The sequence below is a fragment of the Thermothelomyces thermophilus genome, chromosome 3, assembly GCF_000226095.1.
Source record: "Thermothelomyces thermophilus ATCC 42464 chromosome 3, complete sequence".
Taxonomy (NCBI): domain Eukaryota; kingdom Fungi; phylum Ascomycota; class Sordariomycetes; order Sordariales; family Chaetomiaceae; genus Thermothelomyces; species Thermothelomyces thermophilus.
Window position 1 is genome coordinate 2,867,083 of NC_016474.1, and position 17,385 is coordinate 2,884,467.

Sequence of the window (17,385 nt, forward strand, 5' to 3'; positions counted from 1 at the left end):
GGAGGATTGCTAACATAGTTAGTATAGATTTACGCGTTAACCTAATTATTAATATCCTCTTCGTTTGCTTTCTCTATCTAGTTAGATAGACTAGGAGGCTTCCGTGAAAGCCTATTAGTAATAGCGTTTTAGAACCTGGAATATACTTAACCTTAAAGTCAAATAGCCAAATCTATACGATCTACCGTATTATCAAGGCTCTAGGTATATTACTAGCTACGCCGTTTAACTAGTAAACTAGGATAAGAGCGTCCGTTTCTACAATAAAGTAAATGCTAAAGAGGTACCGTCGGAAATGTTTCAATAGGAAAAGCAGTCTATAGAGCTCCCGTTTGGTAGGGTCGTACCGCTTCTTTGCCTTAGACTATATCCTACTCTTAAACCGGTACGGGTGCCTCTTTTTGTTAGGGCTGACTTGTTTAATGACTCCTCCCTAACCGAAAAGACTTATATCGGTCATTAGGTATATCTGACTATATCTAGGGTCATTGAAAATGAACGGTACGAGGACCGGGGTAGTAGTTATCTAAGTTTAGAGTTCCTTTATAGCCTGCTATTAAGCAGGGCCCTATTCCTAATAGGCATTCTTCTTCATTAGATTGTATAACGGCCGAGCAATAGTAGTAAAGTGCTTTATCTAGATCTAGTAGTAGCTAACGATCCCTAGGAAGGTATAAATATCCTTTAAATCTAAATAGGAAGTCTACTTAAGGATTTTTATAACTTTAGCATTATTAGGTAGTCGCCCTTTAGGTATATAGAGGTAACTAAGTAATACCGCTTATAGGCGGTACTATTAGGATTTCCTAGCTACGATGGTAGCTCTGGCAAGTTTAGCGTTTAGGAGAACTATATTAACGTTTTAGAGGTATTCGACTACGAACTTCTATAACCTAAGGGCAACTTCTTCCCTGTCATAGTCAGACTACGGCCCCTTTATATAGATATTATCTGGGTAAATACGGTAGATATCCGGAATCAGGTTCTAGAAGATCCGGGTTATCGCTCGTTAAAACTAGGTAATAGAGTTCATTCTACCCATAGAGAAGGTATATATCTAGAAAAGGCCAATAGGCATTTGAAAGATTATGAGGTCCCGGCTCTATTTATTAAGGCTAACTTGGTTATACCTAGAAAACAGGTCTAAGAAAGAGATAACTTTATAACTACTAAAGTCTTCGCTAAATTCCTCTATAGCCGGCAGTATAAATACGTCCTGTATAGTTATAGCGTTAGCTTTCTAGGCGTCATTGATTAGCCAGAGACCGCCGTTCTTTTTAGGGACTAGAAACCAGTTATTATAGTAGCTTCTATAGCTAAGCTTAATAATTCTATGCTAGATCTACTACTTTAGGAGGTTAATGACCTTTGGCATTAATGGCTTCGGGATAGGGATACTCTTTAATTACTACGCTATATAAGGGATAGTCTAGATAACTTAAGGAGGGATAATATTAGGGTAAATCTGCCTATATTTAGTAAAATCCTACGTAAGAGTAGCCTCTTGGTTCTATAGGACCTATATAAAGAGTTCCTTCTCCTAGTTAGACAGAAAGCCTCTTATAGATATAAGTAGCGTATTAAGCCATTTGGCTATAAGCCGTGTCCCAGGCTCTAGGTCTAAAAACTATAGTATAATAAGGCTATCCTACTCTAACCTAAACTTTATCTTCTTAGTAGCTTCCCCTAGGTACTGCTCCTACTAGTTAGGGTTACCATCGGATACCAAACCATTATTAACGGCTATATCTATAAGGTAAACTTTTCTAGCTATAGACTTTTGTATAGTAAACGTCTGTACCTCTTATAACCCTTTTCTAACCTCCGACGTAAGTTTTCTAAGCGTTTTCTATCTATCTAGATAGCCAGGTTCTTCCGTTTCGCTCTCTATTTCCTAGTATCTCCGTTTTAAAGTGTCCTATCTAGTAAGATAAAATATCGAAACCTTAATAAGCGTGTTGATAAGAGGTAGGCAAGAAATCCTTAGCATTATATTAAAAATGGCTTTACTAGCCTAATCATCAAGAAATCTAAGTAGAATTTCACTATCCTAAATGTTAGCAAACGCGAGGGTAATGGTAGTCATTATAACTAGACGCTAAAGTTCGTCTCCTATAAGTTAATGTTTTCTTTTGAATGTCGTTTTAGCTATAATATCTAAGATAACCAACGCTTTAATTAATTTATTTTTAGTGATAATGTTCGTTATAACTAGATAGCTAGCTTTATAATTAAATGTTAGGCTCGTATTATAGATAAATGGTATACCTAGTAAGATTTAGTAACTACTAGTATCTCTATTTAAAATAAAGAAATGCTTATAGATTAAGATAGCCCCTAAGATAATTGTACTAACCGTTTCCTTAGTAAATAGCCTACTATTATAAAGACCCTAGGAAATTACTATTATTATCTATATAGGGAGATAATATCGCTATACTAGGCTAAGGGTAATTATATTATACTTAGATCTAATATCGATTAGAGTAAGTACCTTCTCACCCTTTAGATCCTTAAAGTCATAATAGAACGTCGGTAGTATATATATCTATATAAGTATACCTATCTAGATCTTCTAGCTAGTAGGGAGCGTATGGATTAGAGCTTAGAAGGATATTTCGATTTTTTCTAAATCTAGCTAGTCTTACTGTCTAATAAAGTAGTCACTCTAGAAACCGTCCGTTACAATAGCTTACTAGCTATCACAGGTAACCTCTAGAAATGCCAGAACTATAATCATAGACTCTTCTCCCTTAATGCTACTCTGTCTACCTAGACAGCTAAGGTATATCTTAACCTCTTATAACGCTTTCCCTCTTACTTGTAAAGCCGGTTTATTAGGGAAGGGAATAGCCGACCCTTTATACTCGATTACCTCTCAAGGACTTTCGTAATCCTATTTAAGGAAAGCGATTAGCGTATTCTTAAACGCTAGGGAGATCCTTAAGACCTTGTCAATAGTAAGTGTCTTTGCTTAAAGAGCCTTACTAACTAAAGAGAGTACGTTATAGGCTATATTCTCTTTAGTTAATTTCTCTAATTCCTTAAAGTAAACGGTTCGTTTCTATTTAGTTAGGGGGAAAGCTCCCTTACTAGTTAGATTAGTAGCCCTCTTAGTAGTAGCTATAACTCTTTAGCTAGTAATTAGAGGTTTAGCTCCTCTTACTTCTATATTCCTTTTTAGTAATTAAATAGTCTTTATTTTATTAGTCTTTTCTTACCTAATAGGATCCTATATTAGCTTATCTTCTGTTTCCATAAAACAGCGCTTTATAAGGGTAGTACTTTATACTATAGTTACTATATTGCTATCTCTATTAGAAACATCTTTACTATTAACCTCTAACTCGATAGTATTAAAAGCTTATATTACCGTCTAGTCAGACCGTGACGTATCTATCGGTAAGCCCTTGTAGTTGGTGGCAAAAACGGGGTCATTCGTCTAAGACGCTGTCCGTTTCACCTGTTAGATAAAGATATATCTACCTTGCTTGCGGTCTATCTAGAAATTGATCTCCCTAGCTTTAGTATAGTCGTAGATTGACTTTAGGGAGACTCTTTTAGTATTAGTAAGGCGATTAAGGGAGGTTATGACCACTTCTAGTAAGTATAAACCTTTAATATACTAAAGGAAGGCTTTATTAGTAATAAGGTTTAAGTCTAGATAGTACTCCTAACTATATTCCTTTTAGTAGCTCTTTATAAACTATTAGTATAGCTTCTAACTAGGAAGATCCGGTCAAAGAGAGGTATAAATACGAATAATATACTACTAGGTCCCTTAATTAGCTATAGTAGCTATATTCTTACTAAGGATTTTAACTTACTAGCTTTCTAGAAGACTAGGATCCCTCTTGCCTAAGATTTACTTAAAACTAAGCCGATAGATAAGACCATTATGGATATCTTCTATTAAGACTAGACATCTATAGGCAAAGTATATCTAGTTACTATAATAATGATAGCTATAAGGCGTAGCCAAGGTTAAGCTTAGCCAGAACCTGCCGCTCTTCTTCTTCTACTAAGACTCTTAAGTAGCCAATAGGTAGGTTTAGATTTCCTTAATCTTATCATCACTTAGGTCGTCCGTCCGGTTATAGGAACGCTTACCCCTATCTAAGAATTTGCGGCTAACCTTGCCTTTATTAATCCAAAGCTTATATAAGGTGTCCGCAAGCCTATCGACGATTTTATCGAAGGTAATATCTCTCTGGGCAGATAAACCTAAAGGACTCTCCTATATCTAGGGAGCCAAAGGGCTTTTCTTAATAGTCTAGCTTACCTATAGTTTAAGCTCCCTTCCTTTTAGATCTAGCTTATAGTACATTAACCTAGCATTAACTCCCTTATATAGATACTCCTATATAAAGTCATAGAAGTCTTCCTACTCCATATTATTAACCTATAAGTCACCTTTCTTATAGACTCGAAGACTAGTCTAGAGAGTAGGGGGAAACCTATCCTACACTTTCTAGATAGCTAACAACTAATAGACTGCTTTCTTCTTCTTTAGTACTTAGGTAAGTAGGATGTTAACGTACTCTAGGTAGTCGTAAATAGACTTAGCCGAATCCGCGTACTAGGAATCTAGAAGACGCTTTAGTTCTCAAGTAAAGGTTTCCTAGCGAGAGTCGTTCCACTTCTAGCGTTCTTTAATAGTAGCTTCGAAAGTAGCCTAGTCCTTTTTCTTTAACTCTAGCCATTAGTCAAGGATTTCCTAAAGGTCATCTATATATTACTACTTGAAGTAGGAGATCTTATTGCTATTATCTCTACTAAAGATCTTATAAGCTTTTTCGAAACGTTTGAGGTATTTAGTAGCATTATAACTAGAGAAGAGACTAGGTAATCCTTTGTCTATTGACAAAGGGAATATAACCTTAATAACTTTAGTAAGTCTATCTACTATAATGTCTACTTAAATATAACGCTTAACTTCCGAGTCTAAAGTAAGGTTTCTAAACTCTAGCGATTAAAGCAATTCTAATAATGTCCTTCCTAACAAGGTTTTAATGTACCTAGACGTAAGAGGCATTAAAAGTAGCGATTTCGATTAAGGTATTTACTAAACTAATAAGAAAAGTAGTACCTAAGGTTACTATCCTTGATTATACCTTCCTATTTAGGTAACTTCCTTAAAGATAACTCTTCTATTCAAGCAATTAATCTAAGAAGCTTTCTACCTTTCCTTTAAGTCTTCCTATAACTAGTAAAATTAAATATAAACTTAGTCTATTACTTTTACTCTTTTAAAATATACCTAGTAAAGCTATTTCTAAACCTTCTAATAAGAGATACCCTATAATAATAACGCCCTAATCCCTAAAGTTAGAACTTCTAAAATAATAAGATAAATCTATATTAGACCATTAAAGAGTAGTAGTATATAAATAGATATACCTTCGCTAATAAGCGCTAGTACCAAGGTAACTAGGGCTAGGATAGCTACAAAGCTCTCCTCTAATGCCTATATAATTCCAAAATCTCGTTTCCAAATCCCAAATAGTTCTAGCGTCGCTAATCCGCATTTTAGAGTTTCTATCCCTCTAGACAGATGTCGAACTCCTTTAAACTTATCATCCTACAATTCTTACCATCTTTACTAGTAGTATTATTATATTAAGGCAAGAGTAGTTCCTTAGCCTACTACTAGATATACCGATCTCTTAGCACCTATATTTGCTTTTCTTACTTTCTTAATAGTTTTACCATATACGCCTCTATATATATATCTTCGTTCCTCTATTATAAACGTTACTATCTTACTATACTCAAAGTCTAGTAGTCTAGTTTAGACTTAGAGCTATATTCTTCCCTAATTAAGCCTCTAAAAATATAAGCTAGTACCAACCCTCTAGGGCACCACTTAGCACCTCCAGAACCAAATCTCTATCTGGTCAGATAGGGAGGAGCTTCGGCTTAAAAAGTCTAGGGCGTCCGAGTATTCGCGGTCATAGTAGGCAAGTCCGACCATCTGGACGGCAACGACAATAGAGGCAAAGGCGGCGATAGTAATGTCCCTCTGGATAGACGTAAAAGAGTCCACTTACGTAGAAAAAGATATCCCTAACTTACAAAAGAAAGAAGAACTACATCCTACTGCTCTAATCTATTAGAGTAAACGAGTGTTGAAAGCTATCTGTTGTTCTTATCTCCCTGTCTGTCTGGCGCCCTTGGATAGGCAACCCCTATTTATACCTATTATATATAGTAAAGCTCTACGGAACTGGAAAAACAAAACTGTACCCTGTGTCCCTTTGGTTATATTAAGAACTTCTAGCCCTAGTCTACTACCTCTAGGGCTATAGGCTTTGGCTTCTAGCCCTTTGCCCTAGTCTTTCTCCTCTGGAACCTCTGGCTTAGCCTATTATAGGCCTGTTGGATAAGAGCCTTTGTAGGGACCTAGGAGGCCCTTGGCCTTGCCTTGGTCTATAAGAGTGGTTAGTTAAGTTTAGCTTTGAAGTTAGCTAGCCTCTTATTAAGATAGAGGTTAAGGGGTAGCATCTAGGCTTCTATTTCGAGGCATTAGATAAGGGTAGCCTTATAGGCCCTAGTAACTACTTAAAGGGCCCTATACTAGGCCTTTAATAGTTCCCTAGCAGGGCCTTCCGGCTTACCCCCTAGCTTGGTAAGCTTATAGAAGTTCAAGGCTCTATAGGCTAGGGCGCTATAGATACACTTAGTATAGACCTTGTAGGCCTGTAGGAGGCCGGGGCCCTAGGTCTTTATAGCAAGCCTAGTTAGGGCAAACTCCTAGGTTTCTAACTTCTTAGCTACCCTTATATCGTAAGGGCCCTATTATAGCCTCTAATCTAGCTAGACCCCGAGGAATCTGGCCGACTTTAAAGGGGCTATAGTAGTAATACCCCCTCCGGGCTGTAGGAGCTCTAGCGGTTACGACTACTGTTTCCGGCCCCTATTAAAGTAGATAAGCTCGTACTTTTCCAGAGCAAAAGCCATACCCTAGGTCCTTGCCTACTAGAGGTAGGCCTTCTAAGCCCTCTATAGCTAACTATTATAGGCCTCCTTGGCCCCCCTAAAGGCTAAGAGGTTAGTATCGTTAGTAAAACCTATTAAACTAACTATAGGGCTAGCCTAGCGAATGGCCTGGTAGAGGGAGGCTATATAGAGGATAAATAGTATAGAGGAGAGGGGTAACCCTTATAGGACCCTAGCCCTTACTGCTATATCCTCTGTTTCCTAGCTATTAAAGTAAAGGATAGCTACCCTATCCTATAGCTACTCCCTAACCTAGATTACTAACCACTTTAGGAAGCCCTGGCTCCATAAAGTAGCTAGTAGCCAGGTATAGTTAATAGTATCGAAAGCCCCTAAGATATTAAGCTATAGGAGAGAGGTAGCTGCCTTATACCTCTAAGCCTCCTAAACCTATGTCACGGAAATATACATACAGATGCCGCCTAAGCCACTTGCACAAACGGGCCAATCAAGCCGAAGGAATGATAGACTAATCAGGACAGGATTACACTTGGCAAGAAATGATCCTAGCAGAGGATCACTAGCTTACGACATGAGCCAGGTAAGCCAGTATAGAGGATCACTACGACTGCTAGTGATCCTAGGATTATATATACATGTAGATAGTCACTCGTTACGGTGGACTCTAAGAGTTTACCAGTGATAGCAACCTGTCCTACAATTACAGTACTTATACTAAGTATTGCTGATTACTGTGAGAGACAACTCTAGTGTTGTTGTGAACCCTTTGGCTTTACCGAATCCCTTAGACGACCTGCCTACTTGTCCCGCTTAATCTACCTTCGTCTGAACTCTTTCAGAAGAAGTCTGAGTTGGGTTCGTCACATTATAATAGTAGTAGCTAGTCAAGTAGGCGCCCTTAGTAATATAATAGCTGCCTAATTAGACTAAGGCAAAGCTAAGTAAGCTAGTACTAATATAGGAGATATACTTGACCTAAGCCGCTAAGAAAGAATAGACTTATTAGTATTATCCTAACGATAATCTAGCTAAATGGACTTAGCTTTTATTATTCGAATGTTTAGGGCCTAAAGATCTAGAGCTAGTTCCTAAGTACCTATTATAGTTTATAGGCTAGAATATATTAGATACCAAAATAAAAGCCTAGTAAAGGTATTAGGTATCTAAGAAATAGCCCTTACCTAAAGGTAATAATAGAGCTAAGTAGGCTAGGCATTATAAGGAATATAAGTAAGGTTTTAGATATATATTTACTAGTAAGAGCCTTAAGGCAAATTCGAAAGAGAAGTATAAACTAGGGCTAGAAGTTCTTGATATAACTAGAGAGGTATAAGGTATAGTTTTTGTTTTTCTAGTTCCATAGAGCTTTATTATATACGATAGATATAAATAGAGGTTACCTATCTAAAGGCATTAGACATATAGATAAGGATAATAGATAGCTTTTAATACTTGTTTACTCTAATAGATCTGAATAACGGGATATAGTTCTTCTTTCCTTCGTAAGTTAGGGATATTCTTTTCTATATAAGTAAACTCTTCTACATCTGTCTAGAGGGACATCGCTATCGCTACCTTTATCTCTATTGCCGTTACTATCTAGATGGTCGGACTTGCCTACTATGGCCGCGAATACTCGGATGCCCTAGACATTTTTAAGCTAAAGCTCTTCCCTATCTGATTAGATAGAGGTTTAGTTCTAGAGGTACTAAGTAGTGCCCTAGAGGGTTGGTACTAGCTTAATAGTAGGGGCCTTATTATAGCCTCTAGTCTAGCTAGACCCTAAGGAATCTAGCTAACTTTAAAGGGGCTATAGTAGTGGTACCCTTTTTAGGCTATAGGAGCTTTAGTAGTTATAACTATTACTTCTGGCCCCTATTAAAGTAAATAAGTTTGCACTTTTCTAGGGTAAAAGCTATACCCTAGGTCTTTACCTACTATAGGTAGGCCTTCTAAGCCTTCTATAGTTAACTATTATAGGCCTCTTTAGCCTTCCTAAAGGCTAGAAGGTTAGTATTGTCGGCAAAGCCTACTAAACTAACCGTAGGGCTAGCCTAGTAGATAGCCTAGTAGAGAGAGGCTATATAGAAGATAAATAGTATAGGGGAGGGGGGTAACCTCTATAGAACCCTAGCCCTTACTATTATATCCCCTATTTCCTAGCTATCGAAGTAAAGGATAGCCACCCTATCCTATAACCACTCCTTAACCTAGACCACTATCTACTTTAGGAAGCCCTAGCTCTATAAAGTGGCTAGTAGCCGGGTGTGGTTAACGGTATCGAAAGCCCTTAAGATATCAAGCTATAGGAGGGAGGCAGCCACCTTATACCTCTAAGCCTCCTAGACCTAAGCCGTAACAAGTGTCACAAGCCAACTATATACCGCGACCCGGTGGGGCGTAGCAGGCTGAACGAGCCACCAATCAAGAAGGGCACGGAGCGAGGCTGACACGGGATCGCTAGGGAGCATAGGCTACTATAGGCGAACAATTGCCAAAAGGGAAAGATAGTAGAGGATAGCTAGCTACTAAAGGCAATCCTAGGGCAGGCTAGAAGGGGACTATAAGCGACCGACAGAAGTATATATATATATAAATAATTACTTATTATAGTAAACTCTAGGAATTTACTAGTAATAGTAACCTATAATTATAGTACTTATACTAAGTATTATTAATTATTATAAGAGATAACTCTAGTATTATTATAAACCTTTTAGCTTTACCAAATCCCTTAGACGACCTATATACTTATCTTGCTTAATTTACCTCTATCTAAACCCTTTTAAAAGAAGTCTAAGTTAGGTTCGTCATACGTTACTATTACTCCCTTTGTTCTATTATAGCTCAGAACGGAGGTAATTTCGACCTCGATATTAATATAGCTACTAACGTTATAGCTAAATAGCTGCTTACCTAGCTCGGTTAACTCTAGTAGCAGATCTAGGAATTGGACTAGAGAGATAAGGTTGCTTAAGCTCGGATTAAGGAACTCGAGAACGGCGAAAAGCACTCGTAGAAGCTAGTTAACAAGGCCTATACCAAAATCAAGGTACTTTAAGGCGCTAAAGCGAGCCGTATCAAGATCAAATTACCTAGCAAATATAGAGGAACCAAGGAAGATCTTGTAGGATTCCTGACGAACCTCTAATCCTACTTCTGGCTTAATGACGACAAGTTTCTAGACGATAAAGCTAAAGTCCTCTATATAGCTATAAGACTAGAGGGCAAGGTACTTAGATGGTTTAAGCCTATATAGAACGACTATCTTACTAAGGAAGATAAAGATAACCGAGATATGTTTATATAGGCAGTCTTTCGATCTTATAACTGGTTTGAAGAAGAGCTTCGGAAGGTTTTTAGTAATAAAGATAAAAAGATTTATATATAAGAAAGACTTACTAATCTCTAATAAACTAAGTTAGTAGCCTCTTATACTATATAGTTTAGATAAGATATACTTAAGTCTTAGCTTAACAATAAAGCGTTAATATAACTATTCTATAATAGCTTAAAGGAAAAGGTTAAAGACGAGCTATATAAGTATAACCGGCCTAAGACCTTGGATAAATATATCATATAGGCTATGAAGATTAATAATTAACTTTATATATAAGAATAGTAGAAACGAGGTTAGATAAACAGAACCGCGGTCAAGGCTAACGACAAGAAAAAACGAGTATATATTAGTACCTTATATAGAATATACCTTAGAGTTATAGATATAGATATAGCATAGAAGTAAGATAAGAAGAAGACGACTAAAGATAAGTCTAACGTTACCTACTATAACTATAGAAAGAAAGGACACTATAAATAAGAATGTCGAAACCTAAAGAAAGACTAGAAACTAGTCCCTAAAAAGGAAATTATAGCTATTAATAAAACCGCTAAAGATATTATCGAAGTAGTAGCTATAAGCTACGAAAACAAGGATAGTAATATAGACAGTCTCGGACACGATAGCGATAGTAAAGATAAATAAGTACTATACTCCGAACTAGTTACTATAGACCTAGAAATAGGTCTTGCCGAATAGGATATAGTAGGAGAATATATATTACTAATTTCGATTCTCCTAGCCTTGAGGTAGTAGGGTTTTATAGTTACCTAGAGGTAGGATAGATTATAGACGACCGACACCTAAGGAATCGAAAGACCTAGACCTAATGTTCTATTCCTCTAGGAACGAATCGAATGGTACCGTAACGAAGTTTTCCGGCTTAACACGGAACTATACGAACGGGATAGACGCTTAATTTGACTTACCTAGTAGAGCGATAAGATGAGGGACGAGATAAGGGAACTCCGACATATCGTAGAAACTATTAAAGGGGAATAGCCTGTAATATATGATAGGCCTAACAGCTATACCGAGTATTTTGACGATTAGTAACTTAGCTATGACATATAGAACCTAGAGTACTAGTTTATATATATAAACCATAGAAAAAATAAATATATATAGGAAAACTACTAGAAGAAATACTCCTACCTTAGCATTAGAGTACCTATAGTCTATATATAGTAGGAAGGATTTAGAAAAGAATTCTAATACCTTCTAGGCAATGCTATATAATTATACCTACGATATAAGGTATATATATAAGTGCCCTAGTTCTAGTATATATTATACGAATGCTGATACTACTTTCGCGACAAATTCGAAAACAATCACTGGCCGACCTGACAAGGAAATGAGGACGGAAGCCTTTACCCTATAGAATAGGTCTATAATATAGGAAACAGAGCGGCCGAATTACTCTAGAAGATCGAAGCCCGCGATCTAGAAGGTATTACGGTAGTACTAAAACGAGCCTAGCCTAGGTACTACGGAATAGAACAAGATATATAGGACTTATACTAGAGTAACGATTGCCTCTACTATACGGACGAAAAGAAATCGCGGATCTAGGAGCTTTAGATAAAGCTATAGTACGTACGACTGAAAGCAGAACGGACCTAACGATAGGAAGCTATAAGCACTTAATAGCTTATAGAAATGAGCACGATCGACGAAGCTACTATTAGCTAAACAACCAAAGAAGTTAATACTAACCTAAAAAATAGGTTAGGGCCCTTCAAAGGGCTCGAAAACTATTAACGCCTATATAGTAGCAAGTAGTAACGTAGTATAGGAGGAACTAGCGTAAGAGACTACTATATCGAGACCTCCCGGCAGAAATATAGGAAATTACTATAATCTTTAGACGATAGTAGCAAGACAGGCGATTATGGATAACAACATAATAGAAACAGTATAAAATGCTTATACTAGTGGATAGTAGAGTAGAGATAAACCTGATTTTGCCGACGCTTGTAAATTAGCTACAGATACCCTAGAGAATGAAATGGAAGCATAGTATAGTCAAAGGGCTATTTCCAATATAATAGGTATATAGAGAGACTAAACTAATTAATATTACTATAGTAAGGAAGACTATGGTAATTATATTTAGCATCGTAGATATAGGTAACGATAAAGATATAATATTAGGGTTACTATAGTATAAAGATTATAACCTAGACATTAGCTAGAAGAATAGTAGCTACCTACGACCCCGAACGGAGTTATATTTAACTAGTAAGATAGGGAGCGTATAAGGATTACGAGCAGACGATACTTAAGGGAAGGCATATCTTACAGATCTACCATAAGAGATAAATAATAGTAGGCAGACTACTACAGACTCTAAAAGAAGCGGTATAACGACGCCGACGTTACGATAGGAGGAACGAGCTAAACCGCCAATAGCTATTCTCTCTGTTAACGAATATAAAGCACTATAACTAGAGTAATAGGTTAAGATAGGAGAAATCGCTAGCATCGCTATAGACAGAACTAAGTTCGTATACTATTAGAAAGCTAAGAGACAAGACAAGACTAGGGAAGTACCAAAGGAATACAAAGGATACCTAGCATTTAAACCAAAGTATCTAGAGGGATTACTAGAACACGGCCTATAGGATTATAAGATTAAGCTTAAGGAAGGAGTACGACTAAAGTTCTTTAAGATCTACTATATAAGCTAGACTTAGAATAAAGAACTTAAGCGACATTTAGAGGAGAACCTTTAAAGAGGATATATCTACCTATTAACATCGCTAGCAGGCTACCTAATCCTATTTATATCTAAGAAAGATAGAAAGCTACGGTTATATGTCGACTATCGGCAACTTAACGAACAGACCGTAAAAAACCGATACCTATTACCGCTAATCTTACGGCTCTAAGATTAGTTAGCAGGAGCCTAATACTTTATACATCTTGACTTGCCATCGGCCTATAACTATATATAGATCAAAGAAGGCAACGAGTAGAAAATGGCCTTTAGGACACCCTATAGCCATTATAAGTACCTCGTTATACCATTTAGACTTATAAACACGCTAGTAACGTTCTAAGCCCTAATTAATCAAGCTATCCGACCCTTTCTCGACAAATTTATAGTATATTATCTCGACGATATACTTATCTTCCCTAAAACGATAGACAAACACCAAAAGTATATAAGAGTAGTACTAGACGCGTTATACGTATATAAGCTATTAGTTAATAAGGAAAAGAGTAAATTCTACGTTAGGAAGACGGTATTTTTAGGATACGAGATATCCTTAGGACAAATTTAGATAGAACCTTCGAAGGTTGAAGCTATTAAGAATTAGCTACGACCGATGTTAGTTACAGAAGTACGAAGTTTCATCGGGTTTACAAACTTCTACCAGATGTTCATTAGGAACTTTAGAGCAATCGTATAACCTTTATATAAACTTACCAAGAAAAATGCTAAATTCTAATGGGAAGAGTAATACGAGTAAGCATTTATACAGATCCGTGACGCCATTACTAAAGATCTAGTACTAGTATCACTAGACCCTAAGAAGCTATTTAAGGTAGAAACGGACGCTTTAGACTATGCTATTAGAGGATAATTAGGATAACGAGACAAATAAGGGAAGCTATATCCTATAGCCTTCTTTTCAAAGAAGCTCGATGGACTATATCTTAATTATCTAATCTATAATAAGGAATTACTTATAATTATCGAAGCTTTTAAGGAATAGCAACTATACCTTAGTAGTACGATTAAACTAGTATAAGTATATATGAATTATAAGAATTTATAATACTTTATAACAACAAAGAAGCTTAATAGACGACAAATATAATAGGCAGAATTCCTTATGGAATTTAATTTTAAGATCTACTATAAGAAGGGTAAAGAGAACGTATAAGTAGACGCCTTAAGCCAACGAACGGATCATACGGAAGGACAAACAGAAATAATGCCACCGTTATTCAAGGAACGAATAGACGGAACGCTATATCACGAAATATAGACACCTATAGAAGATGATCTACTTAACTTGTTCCTAGAATATTACGTAATCTTTCGAGAAGAAAGGATTAACAAGATATAGTATTAAGTAATACCTAGACTAGTAGTACCTAACAGAGTGGAAGAAAAAGATAGGAAACTCTAGTACTAAGGTAAAGCGTATATCTATAATAAAGATTAACAGCTATAAATGATTTAAGACCTCTACAAGTCGAAACTTAGAGGATATAAAGGAGTTACGAAGACTGTCGTACAAGTCAAGAAACACTATGACTTTCTATAGTTAATGGTACAAGTTAAGGAAGCCGTACGGAATTACGATATCTGTAATCGAAGCAAAACGACACAATATAAGCTATATAGGTTACTTCAGCCACTGCTAATAGCTAATAAACTATAGAGTTTAGTTATAATAGACTTTATTATAAAACTGCTAGAATCTAAGGATATGGCTATAGGGGTAATCTACGATGGTATTCTTACTATAGTAGATTGCCTAACTAAATAGGTATACTTCTTTTTTTATAAGGAGTCCTAGATAGCAGAATAGTTAGTAGACGTGATCTATCGGCAAGTCGTATTAGTATACGCTTAGCTATAGGAATAGATCACTAATAGAGATATCAAGTTTATATCGAAGTTTTAATAAGCGTTAATATAACGATTAGGTATTAATAGCAAGCTATTAACGGCATACTACCTACAGACTAATGGACAAATAAAGCGACTAAACTAAGTTATCAAGTAATACCTCCGTTCTTACGTCAACTACTAGCAAGACGACTAGGTCATGCTATTGCTAACAGTATAACTCGCTTACAATATAACGCTAACAGAAATGACTAAAGTTATACCGTTCTTCGCGAACTATAGATATAAAGCAGACCTTAGGCAAGGACTAGAGGTTATAGTGCTAAGAGTAGTAGTTAAAGTAAAACAAATATATATACTATATAAGAAGCTTAAAAAAGAACTCAAGTTTATCAGAACTAGAATAAAGAACTACTATAATAAATATAGGCTTAAGGGACCTTGCCTAGAGAGGGGAGATAAAGTCTATCTAATTGTATAAAACCTATAAATTAAATGATTAAGCACGAAGCTAAACTTTAAAAAGGTTAGACCCTTTGTTATTAAAAAACGAATCTCGATATTTAACTACCGACTATCGTTACCGTCATCTATATAACTATAGATAAATATTTTTTATATTTCACTTCTCGAACTAGCACTAAAGAACGCTAAGGTTACTATATATATCGAAGTAAAAGACAAAGAGAAAGAATAAGACGTTAAAGAAATCCTAGATTTATATATTATTAATAGAGAATTATAATACCTAGTTAAATAGCTTGATTTTAGACTAAAAGATAACTTATAGGAACTAATTAAAAACCTAAGTTACCCTAAGAAACTAGAGTAGTTCTACTAGTAGAATTCTAACTAGCTATAAAAACTAGCTCTAAAGCCTATTCTCTAATAGAGAAAGAGGAGAACCTGCTAGAATTAAGACCGGGATCTAACCTAATCAACTCCTAATCAAGCACGTCAAAAGTATCTAATACCTAAGCCTAACCTGCTAGGGTCTACGTCTCCGACATCGGCGGAGGAGCATCTAGTTCTTCCTCCTCCTTTAAACAAGCTACGCTACGATGAAAAACTTCGGTACCACGATCATATAGGGATTGCTATAAACGATGTAATCGACTTAAGCGGCTTAGCGTCTAAGCGAGAAGCGCCTTGGTCTTAGCAATCTCTTTCGAAACCTTCTCTTACTCTGACAAATTCGAAAGGACTAATATAGTTAGTAACCTAGGACTATGAAGGAAAATAATAAAGAACCTATAGGTATCTATAATGTTCGGGCTACTATACTTCTTACCTATATAAATATAGTTCTAATACTTATTTAAACCTTCTATTATTATATAATACTTTTATAACTTCGTATTCTAATAACGTTTATAAGGTATAGTAACCTTATAACCCTCTTATTTAATCTTAATTATAATAACGTGTCATTCGCGCTTAAGATTATAATAGTTCCTAGGAATACGATTAGCTATAGTAGAAGGAAGCTAGCAGAAGAAAGACATTACCTATAGGGGAAAAAGGGGTATTAGTAGTGTTTAAAACAAGTTATAAGAAGCTTTTAGGTCAAAAGCCCTAAAGAGGGGGCATTATATTATGAGCTAACTATATACTACGACCTAGTAGGGTATAGCAGGCTAAATAAGCTACTAATCAAGAAGAGCACAGAGTAAGGCTAATACGGGATCGCTAAGGAGCGCAGGCTACCACAGGCGAACAATTGCTAAAAGGGAAAGATAGCAGAGGATAGCTAGCTACTAAAGGCGATCCTAGGACGGGCTAAAAGGGGACTATAAGCGACCGACAGAAGTATATATATATATAAATAATCACTCGTTATAGTAGACTCTGGGAGTTTACCAGTAATAGTAACCTACAATTACAGTACTTATACTAAGCATCGCTGACTACTATGAGAGACAACTCTAGTGTTATTGTAAACCCTTTGGCTTCACCGAATCCCTTAGACGACCTGTACGCTTGTCCCGCTTAATTTACCTCCGTCTAAACCCTTTTAGAAGAAGTCTAAGTTAGGTTTGTCATAACAAGCCGTATAGCTAGTTCTATAGACCTATGTTCTTAGTTACCTATCTGTTTGGCTAGGAGAAGCCTATAGGCCTCTATAATGGCTATTACCTTCTAGGTAACTATAGCCTCTAGTACCTTGCCTACTATTAGTAGGAGTGCTATAGGCCTATAGCTACCTAGGGTAAAGTAGGCCTATAGGGGTTTACTAGGCTTATAGAGGACTATTGTCTTAGCCCTTTTAAACTAGGCTAGGAAGCAGCCAAGCTATAGGCTCTCTAAGGCTAGTATTAATAATGATAATAATAATAATAATAGATATCTTTAGTTTATAGCTTTCATTTAGCTAGATTAAAAGGAGGTATAATTATAGCTTATATTAGTATATTAAAATAAACTATTAATTATACCATATGAAAAGTTAAATATAACCTTACTAATAAAGCTAATAGGCCATTCTAATTAAAGC

General features: G+C 36.2%; 1 protein-coding gene across 1 annotated transcript; it reads right to left on the reverse strand.

Annotated features, from left to right (window-relative positions):
- Window positions 1-5,866: 5,866 nt before the first annotated feature.
- MYCTH_2126919 (uncharacterized protein) lies at window positions 5,867-15,481 on the reverse strand (the record flags this gene model as incomplete). The annotated part of the gene is made up of 2 exons (XM_003663100.1): window positions 5,867-6,022; window positions 15,476-15,481. 2 exons carry the CDS (start codon window positions 15,479-15,481, stop codon window positions 5,867-5,869), a joined length of 162 nt encoding a protein of 53 aa, XP_003663148.1.
- Window positions 15,482-17,385: the final 1,904 nt, after the last annotated feature.